This window comes from Bison bison, unplaced genomic scaffold (assembly GCF_000754665.1).
Source record: "Bison bison bison isolate TAMUID 2011002044 unplaced genomic scaffold, Bison_UMD1.0 scf7180017864163, whole genome shotgun sequence".
Lineage (NCBI taxonomy): Eukaryota > Metazoa > Chordata > Mammalia > Artiodactyla > Bovidae > Bison > Bison bison.
The window spans coordinates 6,052,157-6,069,918 of NW_011494735.1; the positions used below are offsets into that span (position 1 = coordinate 6,052,157).

Sequence of the window (17,762 nt, forward strand, 5' to 3'; positions counted from 1 at the left end):
AGCCAGTATATTAAGTGGTTTAATAAAGACCATCCATTTAAATCAGAGGAGGTAGTAATATAGAATAGACACATTTTCACTAGATCATGATAGTTCTAATTAATTTGGTAGAAGAAAATAATTAAAAACAGTACAGTGTACTTAAATTTAGTTAGGAAGATGAACTGATACCAAGAATGAAAACTTCTGCGCGTACAGAATCTCAGTTGGTTATAGCTCACAAGAAAAAGCTCTCTATAATAGTGGTTCTTAACTGGGGCAATTTTGCATTCTCCCCCTCTTTCCTTACTCCCCTGGGGACATTTGGCAATATCTGCAGACAATTTTGGTTGTCACAACTGAGGGTTGGTTGTTGATGGTACTACAGGTATCTAAGTGGGTAGAGCTCAGGGATGTTATTATTTTACAATGCACAGGGCAGCCCCCATGACACAGAATTATTCAGTCCAAAATGTCAGTGCTAGGCTGAGAAATCCTGATCTTAAAAGAACATGCATTTTTCTACTGAAGTCTAAACTGATTTCTAGAATAAGAAACTAGGAGTTTATTTCTAGACCTTTTAGGAATGCCTAGTTTAGTTCATGGATGGTAAGGATTCCAAGCAAAGTACACATTTGGTTTCTTAACAACAATGCATTAGGGTTATAGTAAGATACCATCACACACATTTAGCTGCCCTGACCTAAGTAAGCAGTTGGTTTTATATTAAAAGTGAAATGTCTATGAAACAAGTAAAAAAGCTTTTCACAGTAACAGCATTACTACAGGCTATTAAATCATGAGGTCATCATGGTATCATACATTAACCAGTTCCATAATATAATTCTTCAGAATTTCGCTGTGAGAGAGCATTCTAGAATAAAATCAATGTGCATCAACCACTAAGTTACTGATAATGGTTAAATACACTAATTCCAACACATCCTAATTTAGAAAGAAATTTCAGATGGCCTTTTCTCATCTAATACTTTAGTGAAACAATTCAATTTGCCAAAGTAATCACTAATAATCATTTAAGATCAGAACTAAAAAATACAAAGAGGTCAGGGTATCCACACTTCCTCCACTAAAAAGCATTCTGACACATTAACATTACAAAGTCTAACAAAGTAAAATTATCTGCAATACTCCCATTAGTTTTAATTGAAGTTGATTTTTGTGAAAAACAAATTCCATTTTCAATTAAGAGCTAACTTTGAAAGTTACAAACAGCAAAAACATATTGCTGATAACTCTTGCCTAAATTACAGGTGTTCACAAAATCTTATTTTTCTAGTATTAATAGGAAAATCAGCAACTTACTGTACTATAAAGGGAAAAGAAGTAATTTCAGTGTGCATATTTCTTAAGAAAATGACCACGTATGGTCAACTTTTGCAAGCTTGCCACGTGATTATTTCCGATGTGTTCCATTTTGTAGCCAAAGGTATCAGGAGTTTTACTTAACTAGAAAAAAAAATCCATTAAAACCAGAATATCCTCTTCCCAAATAGTAAAATGGAACTGTTATTACCACTGTCCATTTTCCATTTCACAAAGGATAAGTTAAAATTTCAAAAACATGTGTGACTCTGGAGTAGCAGTAATTTAAAAATTAGGATTTAATTTAAGAGCTAGAATCAACATCTCCTGAAATTTTAAAGCTCTTTAATATAAAAATATTTACTAAGTATACTATATCTAGAGACTGGCAGTTAATTTTTACAACTTAAGTTTTTGGTAGAAGTTTTTACCTCGGCAGAAAATGTTACTTCAACTTTTAAAAAACTGTCACGCATTACTATATTACTTTGTCATGTGGTTAAATACACCTTAAAAGGATTATTAACTAGTTAACTGAATTTCCTGACTGAGGATCTTGTGTATTTCATTAAACTTCAATCATGCCTATCTATATAATCATATTCATGTATCTGAAATTGAGTTAGATATAAAAGGTATCAGAATATGCCTTTAAAACCGGTTAGATACGCCCATATTATTTATCATTTACCCAACAGAAGTGCAAAAACAAAAAAGTGGCCTGGTTATATAAAAATTATGTAAATATCAAACACTTGTTGAAGTCTCTATACTCCAATTTGTGAGGAATTCCAAATGGTTAAGCAGCTTTAGATATCACTAATTAATATATGACCACATTTTAAAAATTATCATGCAGTGCTATTGACTTTAAATTTTTAGGTTAGGCTTTGCCATACCAAATTTCCTTTCTGCCTTAGTCTCATAACGTAACAAACAACTTAAAAACAACCCATATTGAGCTGTCTTTAAAAAGAACTTGGTTAAATCTAAACAATTTAAATGTCCTCATCAGTGAACAGCTGTTTTTTTCTCCTGAGGAACCATCATGTGCAGAACCGCTAAGCAGAACTTCCTAATAATTATTAGAAGACCAGTGAGCAGTGTGAGTGACAGACTGTGACTGAAGCCCACACCTTCCGTCCCAGTACCAGGACGTCACCACCAGAAAGATGAACCTGATCAGTATGACTCCGCATTTAAAACTTGAGTATTCTTCTTTTACTGACTGTTATATATGTGAATATATACATTATAATATATATATATCATATATATAAACACAAATCATATCGACTACTAGAAAAGAGCAGAACCTCTTTAAAAGATAGAATTTCAGCTATATTAAAAAATTAGCCATTTTGCGAGACTCAAAAAACAAAAAACTACAAGCATTTTAGAAGTTAAAAAAACTGAAGGTGAAATCCAATATGTGAAAAGAGTTTGGATTTAACTTCAATTAACTAAGACATTCACACAACATATGCATGTCAGTCTCCTACTTGGTCCTAGAGCCTATAGTATTGTAATTTATTGTGAAACCGTGAAACCAAATACTTAAAATATATCCACAACATCTGTACCACGGTAATGCATAGTACATAATATACTAACAGCTTGAAATAAATTTCTATTACAGTTTTTTGCAAATTATAGTATGATTATCACCTGCCACACACTCTGAAACAGCACCAACTTCATATAACGTTTCATGTCCACATACTAATCAAAATCCTTACTGGTAATGAAGTCTTATGCACGATCATCTGAATACCTAAAGTTAGGCTGTTCGTCTAATAACCACAGTATGTTATAATTGAAATCACCTCATATTTGCATGTTAAAGCAGGTAAGTCAAACAGCAGGAAAAATATTTCTAATTCACAGTTTCAAAAATAAAGGGTGCAGTTTTCAAATATGTGAATGCTTAAAACTCGTCACTCAATTTAACAACTGCCTCCTTCAATACATGTAAACTATGTTTGCACAGCATTAGGAGATGTCTTTTATTTCAGAAGTTAGTTCTTACTGTTACAGGAGCACCACAAATTTGAAGGAATAGGCTACAGTGTGAAAGGAGCTCACTGAAGGATACGTTAAATAAAATTTTAACTACAATATAAGGTACTGCAAAGCTTTGCTTCCCCCCAAGCACAGACCCTTTCATCAGGAGTAGTCAACACTTACCAAATACAATATGTAAATTAGCTCTAGAAGAAAGAGGGAAAAAAATCTAACTCAACTAAAAGAAAATACTATTATTAGCTAACAAACCTGGGATAGCCAGCTTCAGAAGTTTCCAAAAAATAAAATTCACAAGCACACAGTTATTAGAATCACTCGATATGGAATGTAGAGGTCCAAAGGAAATCAAAGAAAAATCTGACTAAGAATTTCTAAGAGGAAACACACGCACACAAATGGGTAACCGAGAAAAACTGAGTACTTAAATATTCAAATTTTAAATGTCTAAGAAAATTTATAATAGAAAAAGTGGCAAATTGTTATTTGGACTTGATTTGCTGAAAACACCTGCAAATTCACACTGGCATTAAGAAAACCAAAGTTTCAAAAATTTACTCCCCTCTCTCTCCAGATATGTGTTTTCTGTGCAAAAATAAATATCTGAAAATTGCACTAATACAATAATACTTATTTTAACTTTTGTATTATGAATAATCTGCACATGCTGCTTTACAGACAATACATATTTGCAAACTTGCTCATGCAAAATTAGTGTGCGCAACAGGGATATTGTTAATCCCCATACTTAAAAAATGATACCCTATTGTCTCTCTTAAACCGCCAACCCCTCTGAAATGTAACAAGTCTTACACAGATAATTCTTGTCTGCCAGCTAAAAATCAATTTATGTTGCTGAAACAAAGTTACACAAGAAAAAGAAACATGGTTTTTGTCTTGCAGAATTTTTGATTTTTAAATAAGAGAAAATTTATAAAAGAAAGAAATTCATGGTCACAAAAATTTTAACATTTTAATCCTAAACATTACAGGGTAAATATACTGGACCCTATCTCCATCAATCCTAACGTTTAGTTGTCATTCTAAACGTTGCTCTAACCACTAAAACATCAGTGGTTTTACAACCTCTGGATTATGGAAATACATATTTCTGAAATAAATGCTACAAAAACAACAATGGAAGAAAGTCAAACTGTCTCCATGAAGGGGAAAAAAAGTGGAACATTTTGAAGCTTTTAAATACTTCTCTTTTCATGTCTTATGATTAACCTGTCAAATCAGTGCATCATATGGTCAATGTAATGGTCCCCAGGTTGAACAAATATCTAACTAGTGTCCATTGATTCCAAGTTAGTGGATGATGAATCTTTTTGGATACTTTCAAAGATGGCTGCCAGCTCAGGGTTAGAACTGATCTGTGACTGGAATTCACTCATCAGCGGACTCTTCTCTGCTTCTGGAATGGTTAGCAGTGCTGCCACTGCTCTCATGGCAGATCGCTTTAGTTCATCTTGCTTTTCAAACTCCTGCTTTACTGAGTTTGCTTTTACCTGGAACATTGAGTAAATTTATATTACATGCTATAAAAGGCAGCTCTTATACCAACAAAATCTAAGCACATAAAAATAAAGCAAAGCTACTCTTGCATAGATCCAAAAGGCACATTATTCTTCAAGCAGGGGTGTTTTGAAACTTTTTTAGCAATCACTGTCTCCTTTTAAGGGAATATTTTATACAAAGCCCATTATAAAAACCAGAGTGGGATCTGCTTAGCAAGTCCTACTTTGTCCTCCATCAAACTACTGTTTGATATTACCATATTTGTTCATTATTCTTGAAACATGTCATGTACTGAAATCTCTGTGCCTTAATTCATATAATCATTTTTGTATGAAAAGTCTTGCTTCACTTTCTGAACCTAAAAATAATCCTGATTTTTTCAAGGTCCATTTTAAATACTGTCTTGTGCATATATGAAGCCTTCTATGACTCCCACACCCATTCGCCTCCTCCAACAGAATTAAACATTTCCTCCTCTTTTGTGGACCTATCACTTTAATCATATCAGTACTTTAAAAATGTGTCACACTGTTAGAACAAACTTTTAAGAATAGCATTTAACAGTGGTAAGCTTTCTAAAACATCCACATTTAATACATTAATTTTTGAAGCCAACTGCTACCCAGGGTGCCAGCACAGTTAAATTTGGAAAACCACAGTACAGAATCAACTGAGAATCCTGAACATACCAAGTCTGGCCTAAATCAACATCATCAGTATTACCTTAGTTGTGCACGTGGCACGCAACGGCTCAACAAGTCGGTCCAACCTCTGCAGTACCGCGCTTGGACAAAGGGTAGAGAGTCTCACCAACATTAAAAATGTTAGCATCTATTATGAATAAAAAAGACAAAATTTAGATTCTGAATTTATTTTCTAAAGACAAATCCCAAATTCTGACAAAGTTTTTAAAAGAAAATGACTAGCCTGTGCCACAAAGTTTCATTTTTATGTAGTCTGCCATTTGGAATCACACAGAATTCAAATCTAAGAAATTTTAGCTACAAGTACTAAAGTTATCTATCATATGGTCCGAAAATACAGAACTAGAAAAGTGATTCTCAATCTTGACTGCACATGAGTTAGAGCTGGGGAGCTTTCCAATTTTTTTTTTTACTTCACTCATTGGGATAGGGTCATAAACTAACTGTTTTTCAAAAAGTTCATGTGCACCAAATGGAAAAAAATCAGTGAATGAGAAAATAATTAGAAGAAAAGCTTTATAACAAGTTTCTACTATCTAAGATTTTTCTAAAGAACAAACAAAAAAAAGCCCCCAAAAGCCTGCTTATTCAGATTAATCCATTAAAGTCCAATAACCCATAGTCTTTTATCTTAAGACTATAAATTGTAGAAGGATCCTATTCTTTCAGGGCTCTTTTCATTGAATTCTGGGAGAATCAGGTTATTCCATATTACATTATGGAAACATCAAAGAGTTCTGATAGTATGGCTGAATTACTGCTCAACTACCACTTTTGCCCTGCTTGACCAAAGGCCCTGAGTAGACGATTTTTCAAATCACCGTTTTATAGTTCACATTTTAAATAGGAAGATAAAAAGCAGCTATGAGCAAAGTTCATGCTCTAAGCCTAAGAGGTGGTATAATTTCTCTGTGGTTGCATCTACAGATAGCTTTGTGTATAACATCCTTTAACAACACTCTGAATCTGACTTGCTCCGCTAATGACAAGGTCTCTGGATGTTCCTATATGTCAACTGATGTTATTACACTGCACTGCTACTTTGTTTGCATATTAGAGAGTTTCTAACACACTAAAATCATGACAAGTAAACTAATCGTTCTCATTGAATAACAAGAGTAAATTACAAAGGTGAAAGTCACTAGCAAAAAGTATTCTTCTAAAACATTTTATCAACAGGCACAAACATCTCACCTTAATGTCATAATGGTCCTTCAAACCGTCTTCAACATGATTAAGAAATTCAAAGATATCAAGTCTGTCCAGACAACTATCTAGAAGCGTGTACATACACTCAAAAGCTGCCTTTCTAATATCCAGGCCGTCATCAACTGTATGCTTAAATGGACCCATTTCTACCTGTTGAAATATAAAGATATGTAAATATTCTACAAAGTAAAAGACAAGCTTAGGTAAACAATGTAATCAATCTAACGTACCTCTCTTATAAGCTCCTTTCTAACTTTTGTTTCATTATAAAGATGTGGAAGAACAGTATCCAAAAGATCCCTTATTAATGATGGCTTATTATGTGCTGCTGAGTTGAATGTGACCAAAGCTACTCTTCTTACATTTAAATCTGGGTCTTCTAATGTTTTTAGGAAATCACCTGAAGAAATCAAAGAGAAGCAATATAGTTATATGGCAAGTTTAAAATTAAATATGCATTATACTGTTATTTTACTAGTGTTGGTATTATTGCCATTTCTTCAACGTGGATCATGAAATATGATGAAATACTAAGTGAACTATATAATTTCTTTTGGCAACAGTTATACCATCATGTCTGAATATGAGTGTATTTAACTGATAAAGCTATTCTCAGCACCTTTAAACACAGGAGTGAGGGCCCCCAAAGCTCCCAATTACTTTTATAGATAGTTGATAAAAAGGTGGGTGGCAAAGAGAAGTGATGGAGTCAGCAACCACAAGAACTAGTAATGTGAATGACTCTCCTTAAAGTTCAAAATTAGTACTCACACTAAAAAAACCACCAACAGAAGTGGAAGTTTTTTCATTCAAAAAGTACTTGTTGAGCATTTATCGCATGAGGCATTGGGGATACAGCTGTGGGAAAGTCAAATTTATGCTCATATGAAGTTTACATTATATGTATGCTATAGTTTACATTCCAAAGGTGAAATCTTAAAACCTGAGTTCAAAAGATAAACAAGGGTGGGGACAGAGCCACAGCTAAAATATTGTTAACAAGTAAACAATTTATCAGATGACAGAGAAATGTGCCTCCAAAAACTTGTTTTTATCTTTAACAAGAAATGTATAAATTGACAAGAGGTCTAAGAGTAGAAAAGAAGGAAACTGAAGCCTAACATAAGACAAAAAGCTAGAGAAAGTGCCCAGCCACTCTAAACACAGATATAAGTCTGACTGTTCTTGCACATGGGGGAAAGAATATCTTTGGAGTCACACAGATGGTGATCCAAACTGCTTCACTTGTCAACTCTAAGACTGACTTCTAGCAATTTATTATAGGCAAGAGCCTCAGTTTCCCAGTTAATAAAATGAGAATTATAAACTTTTAGGGCCACGGAACAGAATAAATAGCATGTACATTACTGAACACAGTGTCTGGTACATGTATTCATTCATAGCTATTCATCAATATGTAATCTCAACCCTATGATAAGTAATCTTTTAGAATACATGGTGGGGAAAAGGTGCCAGAAGACTTAAATGTATCACAACAGCAATCTGCTAAAATGGGAGATGGAAAAAATGCTTCAAACATCACAGATTGGTAACCTCAAGACTGACCACCCAGGAAAGTTCTGACTACAAAAAAGGTTAAGAGATAGCTTGTGTTCAAAAAGAATTTAAAGCTCCTCACCTCTGTCTGCCTAGAATTACTATGATGGTAAACTGCTTTTCAGTAAAGCTCCTGAAGTACTGCTATCATTATGGACAAACGGTGACACAATCTAGGATCAGTGGTCCCCAACAACTTGGTCTAGGAATTTCAATTTTAAACAACCAGAATGATCATCATCTAACTGAGTAACTACTCCAGTGATGCACACTTGCTGACTGTTGTCAACCTAGAAAGATGTCTCTAGAGATCTGGCACAGGTCTCTTCCCTTGTTGTATCTTGTACAATGCCAAAAATGAGAGTAAACAAAGAAAAAAGAGGGGAGGACAAAGGCAAGAATCTTCTGACAGAGACTTCCTATGAATTATCTCTACGTCTCAGCATTGTCATCCATTTATCCTCTATGTCCCTCCTACTCTGAGCTAGTAATCCCTTTGTGTAGTTCTTTTAGACTGTTTTTGCCCCTTCTGGCCCACTGCAGAATGGCATGAAGCTGTTAAGTTTCTATGCATACCCCTCTATCCTTTCTGCTGATATCCCCATTCTTTTGTCAAGAAAACCCCAAGAGTTTAGTTACTAAAGACTCTAGGGAAACTGATGATGAAAACAACTTAGGAAGTTATAAAATCATGAAAAATAATAAAGAGATGACCTTTTTCTTTCTTGTGTATCTCCTCTTAGGCTGACAGGGATAAATACCTCAAGAATTATCTTTTTTAGTCTTAAATTTCCACCTTAAATTTAGAAGCCTCCACAGAGCCCCTTGGGAGCTAGAGGGATATAAATAATAACAGAAAATTCGGCCATCACAACTCAAATGAGATTCATTTACAACTGGGAAGAACTTCAGACTGTCAGATCATATAATATTACCCTTTACCCATTAGTTTACTTTAGGTCATTCCCCAAACACTATTATCAAATGTGTCGTCGACTTTAAAGACATCCTAGCATATTTAGCTAATTTCAATTATTTGCAAAATTATGTTTTTAATGAAACAATTACCAGACCCTTAAAATAGTTCCTTGGAGATATATTTAGCTATTGAAATGATTCAGGTTTTGACAATTAACTACTATTTAGGCAGTATTTTTATCTTCATTTGCACTTACCTATGCAGTTCTTTAATAGTGGATCAATAGGTTGTGGATGATCAGAAATAGTAAACTTCACAGCTGTAACCACTGAGCTTCGGGCATATGATGAACCTAATTAAAAATAAATTCTAAGTCTACGGTATTTAAATCCGCTAAAATCCATGGACATCTTTATCATTTTCAAACTACTTCAAGTAACATCAGTGTCTGTAATTCCTTAAAATTCTCTTTGATCAAGAAGGGTATTTCTTCTTTCCCTCAGGATACCAATGGAGCAAAGTTTATTCATTTTGTGAAATATAATCTCGCCAGATCTCAAAAGGAACAATTTCATCCAAGGAGGAGGCAGCCTGAGAAACCAGGAGTGAAGGATCTACCCCTCCTAAAAGGGAACTGGTTTAACCACATCAGCAGATAAGATTATCAAATTCATTAAAAATGGAAGCAATTTCTAAGAATGAATGGCCATTTTTACCTTCTCCTTGGATAATAAGGGTTGACACTGGTAAATCTGAAAACTGTTCCCAGAATTTTTCATTTGAACTTAGTTCACCAATTTTAGTACTGTAAGCATGGTTCTCTGGCTTTATTAATTCAAGACCAAAGAGTAACATTAAAATATACTGAACACTAGAAATGACACCAGATTTATTTAATCATTATCTAACTACACTCTTAATTCTTTTAAACAACAAAATGTCATTTGAACATGGCTCCATATCATAAGTTCTACATGTAACAAGATACAGCATTAGCCATCTTTCCAGGCAACCAAATACTAATAACAATTTTGGGGGGGGAGGGTAGGGGAGGGAGGCTCAACAGGGAGGGGATATATATATATATATATGTGTGTGTGTGTATATATATATATGACTAATTCATGTTGTTGTACAGCAGAAATCAACACAATACTGTAAACCCATTTTTCTCCAGTCAAAAAATTTTAAAAATAAAAATTTTCTTAAATAAGAAAATCTAGGTACCCACCTGATATTAAATACCCCTTAAGCCGTGGAAGGAGAGTTTCTGGATCAATTAGAGTGAGTTTGCCTAGACATTCAGCAACAACATTTCTGGTTCCTTCTTCTGCACACTCACAGTGCTTTAGCAATAAGGCCCAGATGTTTTCAACATACGGTTTAAGGCCCACCACTGATGCAGAGCTAATAATTTCCTTCAAGGAATGAAGCAGTAGATACTGCCTTTTGGGTTGACTGGTTATTTCTTGTAAGACAAACGGAAGGTATTCAGGAAGGTTGCCCACACTAATGCTGCCTAATGCATAGGATGCAGCTGATTTGACTTCTTCACTAGGAGATGAGAAAGCTTCTAATATGACAGACTTTAGTTCCAGCTGCCCACTTAAGTCAATATGATGCCCAACTTCTCCAAGAGACAGTAGAGCTAAGAGACGAATTGAATCTGTAGACCTTGAGTTCTTCACATCTTGAATAAACTGACCTACTACAGCTGGTCCTTCTTTAGGGCATGCTCGAGTAAGAGCAGCTACACATTTGGCAATGGAATAATAAGACTGCTTATGAGTAAGAGCTGTGCTCTGAGAATAAACTGGGCCAGTGAGCATGCGCAACAAATCCATATATCCTAGATTATTTGTTCCAGTAACAACCAGAGCTTGGAAAAAGTCTAGCATAGCACTAAGTGCTCCCCCTTGCAATAAAGGTGATCTAACAAGTCCAATAAGTTCATTGAGAATGGATCCACTTATCTTCGAAAGGGAGGAGGGATACACTTTTGCTAGTGTGGTTAGAAAACTGATAGCCATCTGTGAAACATGCATATCACTTTCGCTGATAAGAGGTGGGAGCTCATCTAGAACTGCATCAATCATGGCAGCAGTCAAGCTGTCACTATAGTTTTTAATTAGAATATCTAAAGCAGAAAGGGTACCCAGTTTCAAAGCTCTCTGGTTTTTCCTGAGAAACGAGGCAAGGATAGGAACCCCTTCTCCCAGGACAGGCCTCAAATCTATCTTCAAAGGGGACCCAGCAATCAGTGTCAAAGCCTTCACTGTAGTTAACCGTGTAATCTCATTCTTCAGTCTCTCCAAGAAAATCTGAAGTGTATTGGGCAAGTCAGAGCCCAAATTGTCTCCAAGGTTGCAAATAATTTGTCCCATACAGGAAATAGCCCTTTCCTTGACTTCCTGATCAATGTCAGCTGCTTTTAACCTCTTAATGGTACAGGTAAATAGATCTTTGATGTAAGGAGTCGCATCAAACGAGGAAGGCTGATCTAAAGGACGAATTACTTTGACAAGTTGTTGAGTAACAAGAAGAGCTTCAGATGTAATCTTGTAAAATGGGTCTCCAACACAAGCCACCACTGGGGGGACCAAAGCTTGAACGTGAGGATGGAAGACTTGAGGAGAGTGGTTACAGAGGATTACATATAGACAGGACAAAGCATCAATCTTCAAATTTGATGAGCTTGATTTATCATTCAGTGAGAAAATGATTCCTAAAAACCCAACCAAAAAAGAAAAATCCAATATTTTTATGCATGACAACTTTATGAAAGCAAAAATATAAAACTAATCCCTAAAAGACTGCTAAAGCTTCCACTTTATATTATCTCTAAAGTAATAGAAATTCCACAAGCTGTGATAAATATTAAAGTAAAATATTTTAGGGTTTGGTTTTAAACTTTTTACTTTTAACTTTAGATATTCAATGTTCCTATAAAGTTAGTTCCATGTACAAATTAAGTTGTCACAAGTCATTCTTTTCAAGGAAACAATTATTTAAGCTTATCTAAGTCTTAATAAATCCCAAAAGTGATTTACTATTTCTTGCATACCTGGTACAAGTACAGGAATGTGTTGTGTTAGGGCCCCGGGTAATACATTTACCAGTTCAGTTAACATGTTAAAACAACACTGTCGGGTCTTCACACTTTTCTCTTTCATCTGTTTGTGCAGAGCTTTAACAATGTTTGGAACCTGTAATTATCAAGTGCTCATTAGCTGGTTCAGTTATTGGTACTTCCTCAGTTCACTTAACACAAATTACAAGGGATGCGGACGAATGGAAGAATTTTTCTGGTCAAATTCCTAATTCTGCTAACTGCTAACAATTTGTTCGATACAAACTTTGTTGCCATCTACTATGCATGTTCCCTTGTAACTATATTTGCTTGACACTGATAAACAGAGAAAAGCTATCATTAGCTTTCTACAGAACAACAGAATAGTCTTCCTTGATTAATTTTACTTATGAAATGCACCAGACTAAATAGAAATCTAAATAATAATTTTCAACCAAAACTTTAGGAACATAATTTATAAACTTAAACAGCACATATAAGCAATTACAGGAAAAAAGACAAATTACAGAAAAGAAACCATTAAATGGGTCTTTGTCTTTGCTTTTCGTTGGCTCTTACAATGAAATCAACCTCACTTCAAATGTAGTTACAAGCAGCAGGAATAGGAGTCAAAGACATCACTTCTATACTTTCTAATGTTAGTGAAACCTAAATAGGGTATTTGCTAAAAAGTCTTCAGGAGAGCAGGATACAGACACATACCATATTGAACAATGATGTGAGAACTAGAGGCAAAAGAAAACACCTATCTAATTAATTCATCATAGCACCATCATAATTTTTTGTGATTTTTATCTGCTTTCCATATAGTCAATTACTTATGTCTTGGATACACTTTCTTTTTCTTCTACAATTAATCATCAGTGTTCACCTTTTAAGTTCACCACAATCTATTAAAATTTTTACTACTTAAAACAAGATAGCTATGACACGTACATCCCTTGTCCTAGTTTAGTTGTTTAGTTTCTCTCAAGATCTCTTCTGTAATCCATAAAAATGGACATATATGTACCCCATGGGGATGCTTTAGAGATTACATATAAGATAGGAAAATGCCTAGTGTGTACTAAATATTCAGTAAATGGGGACTATACAGACCTAATATTTAGATCCTAAAGAAGATGTCCTAAAGTGAAAAAATATGTATTTTATCAATAATAGGTGGCATATAAAATCAATAATAATATCAATAATAATACATGGCATATAAAGCCTGTGTGGCAGGCTTCACCGTGTGTTTAAACAGAGCATATCATTTCCATCTTGGGTAGACAGTTTTAAGTAAACCATTATTACAAATGAGAAAACTGAGACTTAATAAAATGTTTAAATAACTTGTCCAAGACCACATACACAAACACACACAGAGTCCTAATTTCTCTAAATTAGAAGAGAAAGCTATGAACACAAGTAGTCCAATTCTACTGCCCTAAGATTTCTCCATTAATACATCAAAAACAAAAGATATTTTATTGAATCTTAAAGCTAATACTGTTCAGCCAAGAAAAATCAAGAAAACTTCAATCAGAATAAATTATAAGTAATGTTATATGAGGATCCATAAACTATTATACAAACATATCCCAGAAATGTTTCTCTAAAGCTATTCTGGAACTCCTATTTTCATACAAAAACACCATTTTAAAACATCACATTTACTAGCAGGACTTTCAAAACCACACTTTAAACTGACCTGACTCTGAAGCATTGTCAAAGGTGTTTCTCCCTGTTCCATTGCGTCAGGGTCACACAGCCAACTTTGCACAGGACGAGTTTGCTTCAAAAGAGAAAGGTATGCATGAAATACATCTGCTTTTACATTCTCTTCACGCTCTTTAAATCTGGATATCAGTGCAGGAGAGACGGTCTTGTAGAATTCTGGAAGCATTTCATGCCTTGTGCTAACTACAGCATCCAAGCACTTAGCAGCTGCACGTCTCACTTTCCAACTCATGTCATCATCGTCACTGTATTCATCATCACTCCCTAAAGAGAAGTTTTAATGTTAACAGACTATTAATCATAAGAAAAGTTTAATACAGAAAATAAATTGATACTCATAACTAAGATAATTTTCCAACTTTTAAGATACACAGCCAGAGACAGATTTAAAAAGAACTCGTTCATAAACCAGAAGCAGTTTACTTAAAAAATCTACAAATAAACCTCTAAAGAAAAATGATCTGATTGTGTTTTTAACTTAACGTTTTCTCGTTGATGGATAATGAGCTGTTTATTAACTATCATTTATTAACACATTAAACATCTTCAGATTACAAATATGTATAAATGTCCCAGCCTTTTAAATAATATGAATAGAAGTTCAATTCAAAAGATTCACTTGACACTACAGGAAAACCAAACAACTGGGGAGTTCATAAGATAAACCATAAAAATAATGATCACCAATGGCATATCACACTGTGAAACTAATTTTTCAGGGGTAAAAAAGAATCCTGACATTAGCTTTCTTTGTGGCTACATGGCTTTCCATTAAATTTGTTGATGGGCTATTAGGAACAAATATGCATATTCTCAACTTATTAAAATATTATCTTAATATAGCTTAAAGAACCTATACTTTCTCAGTTACAACAATAAAATTCTGTCCACAGAATAGAGCACTAGCTTCTCCAAATTCCTGCTAAACATTAAAACAATATTCTAAGCTTAAGTATTAACAACTCCATCTCACTTATACCAAATACTGCTAAATCAAGGCATTTGATTTGAAGAAAAATTACAGGGCACTATCAAGTAGACTATTTAAAGCAAGTAAGTAAAAATTTTTAGAGAATGTAAACATTTCCAATGGCAACCCAACTATGGGAATAACTTTATAGAAATATACTTTATTGAAAAAGTTATAAAAATTAAATAGCCTAATAACTAAAATTATGGTTATATAAGTTACAGTAACACTATGATAAAAATATATTATGTATCAGAAAATATTAAGTGTAATGAAGAAAGAATGCTAAAAAGGGAAATAGGAGTATGCGGTATGGGAAAGTCCTGAGATGGGAGACTGGATGAGGGAGGTATGTAAAAGAAGTAATCAGGTATAACCCCAAAGTTTTTGGCCTGAGAAACTAAGAATAGAGGTGCTATTCTGAGATGGAGAAGTCTAAAGAAGAAACAGGTTAATAACCAGTCAGTGGAGGAAGGCTGGGAAGAAGATATTCTGGACATCTAGGCAGTGTATCAATTAAACAGTTTTGCATATATGAACCTAGAATTAACAGGAAAGATCTGGGATAAAGTTTGGGTTTTCAGCATACTGATATTAAAGCCAAAAGACTAGATGAGATCAACAAGATTATAAGAACATAACAGAGAAGTCAAGAACTAAGCCCAGAAACACTCCACAGTTTAGTGATCAGGGTGATGAAGAGGAATCAGCATAGGGAAAGAGAAGGAGTAATCACAAAGACAGGACTAAAACCAGGAGAATCTGATATCGTGGCAGTTAAATAAAGAAGTGCTGCTGAAAACTGAGGAACAAGCTAAGTCAAACATCTGAGGTCACTAGCAATCACTGCAAAACTGGATTCAAAACAAAAGGGGGAAAAAGGAGTTGGAGAGCATTTATTCTTTTGAGGAGTTCTGTTATAGTGCAGAGAAACTGAGCAGTATCTGTTGAAAGTCTAAAATGAGACTAAGAGAGAGTTTTTGTATCTTTTTTTTTTCAAATGGATGAAATTACAGACTTTAGAGCAAAGGCATTACCTAAATTCATTCAAAGAATCAAACTTAAAAAGTATAATTAACAGGAAATCCACCAACACATAAACCCAATAACTTATTTAAACATTGCTATTATGATTCTTTTAATAGAACAGAGACAACTACACATGAGCAACCCTGTGCCTTTGATGTGTTACTCCTTTCCACAGTAAATACCACAAATCTCAGCACAATGACATCAATCTCAGGAACCTCAGAAATACTTGGATTAATCATGAAAGTTAAGTAGAGCCTCAAATAATACTTAAAATTTCTCATTAAAAGTAACTATGCATCAGATCAGATCAGATCAGATCAGTCGCTCAGTTGTGTCCGGCTCTTTGCGACCCCATGAATCGCAGCACACCAGGCCTCCCTGTCCAACACCAACTCCCGGATGCATAAAACAAACCAAACTGCTAGGAATATGTTATAGATATCTATAGGTACAATTTATTCATTTCCCTCCTTACAAAAACACTGTGTTATCACTGATAAGTGCTTGCCAAGAGAAAAACACTAATATTTTTTTTAGCTTATTTAAAAAAATTAAATTGGGACAGAGTAATTTTGTTATCTACTTTTCATTCAACTTATTAACCGCTTTAACAAATGTTTACCTAGAACATGATTTTGAAAATGTTGCATACAGTTCAATAGCTGGACGCCCCGTAATTAAATCAACTTGCTCTTGTTGAATACTGTGGTTATTTCCACTTTCACTATTATAAGCAAGCAAGCAAACAGTACATTCTGGGGCCAAGAATCATCTCCATCTATAATTAGTTCTTTCATGAAAATATAACAAATCCTACTTAATTTGAAATACCTTGGTCGTCATCATCACCACCATCTGCATCCATGGCATTTTCATCTTCATCTTCATCATCATAATTATAATTAGGATCATAAGTAAGATACTTAAGACATATATTTATAATGGTAGAAACATGGGGATACACTTCCTTAGGACATCTGTAGAAAAAACAAAAGCTACCTTGAATAATTGTACTTATTTTCTTGATTCAGTATCTGTCAACTTTATTAGCAGATTGTCTTCCGTTTAACGTTTTAAAACATTTACTTTTCAAATTACTCTTTTTTAATCAATTTTAAGATGAACTCTTCCCTCCTACCACCACCACCACCACTTAACACCTTTGAAGTCAGGATGATTTTTACAATAAATGATATGACATGGTTAGTGTGGGGTCATACAAAGAGAGATCTGCACACAGTCTATCTTTTCAACATACAGCTATAACACAAAGGCCAAATAAATGCATTCTTCAGTAACTAGCATTACTGGTAAAAATGGCAGGGTACATTAATTTAGGTTTGGTCTTATAACTTTAATGTTCAGAAGACAGAACGTATAGTAAATGCCCAAGAATAAGTATTTCTCAATTAAAGGTATAGAAATGAACCCCACAATTTTTAGCAATTTTATATGACTATAAAACTACTTATCGAAAACCATGAGTGAAAACTGCTTACTATTACTACAAACAGCCAACAGTCAAGTCACAAAACACTGTGTTACAATGCTGTCAATTCTAGCCAGGAGTGTTGGGGGGGGGGACGGGGGGGACAATCTCGCTACTTAGCCAGTATGATCTTCTCACACATAAATGCAGTTATTATTAGAACCAAGGTTTTCAAACTGAGAATCACTGCCCTAGCAAATATAACAGATCTCAAAAATTGTTAA

At 34.3% G+C, this 17,762-nt stretch overlaps 1 protein-coding gene across 1 annotated transcript in view; it reads right to left on the reverse strand.

The window, feature by feature from the left end:
* Window positions 1–1,120: 1,120 nt before the first annotated feature.
* CAND1 (cullin-associated and neddylation-dissociated 1) overlaps window positions 1,121–17,762 on the reverse strand; it is a 37,485-nt gene continuing 20,843 nt past the window's right edge. Inside the window, exons 7-15 of the mRNA XM_010841570.1 lie at window positions 16,881–17,026; window positions 14,019–14,311; window positions 12,299–12,440; window positions 10,466–11,959; window positions 9,491–9,586; window positions 6,989–7,158; window positions 6,744–6,908; window positions 5,569–5,676; window positions 1,121–4,835 (exon numbers count right to left, since the gene is read on the reverse strand). Of these exons, the coding sequence (XP_010839872.1) occupies window positions 4,611–4,835; window positions 5,569–5,676; window positions 6,744–6,908; window positions 6,989–7,158; window positions 9,491–9,586; window positions 10,466–11,959; window positions 12,299–12,440; window positions 14,019–14,311; window positions 16,881–17,026 (2,839 nt within the window). The 3' untranslated portion in view covers window positions 1,121–4,610. The remainder of the gene's footprint in view (window positions 4,836–5,568; window positions 5,677–6,743; window positions 6,909–6,988; window positions 7,159–9,490; window positions 9,587–10,465; window positions 11,960–12,298; window positions 12,441–14,018; window positions 14,312–16,880; window positions 17,027–17,762) is intronic.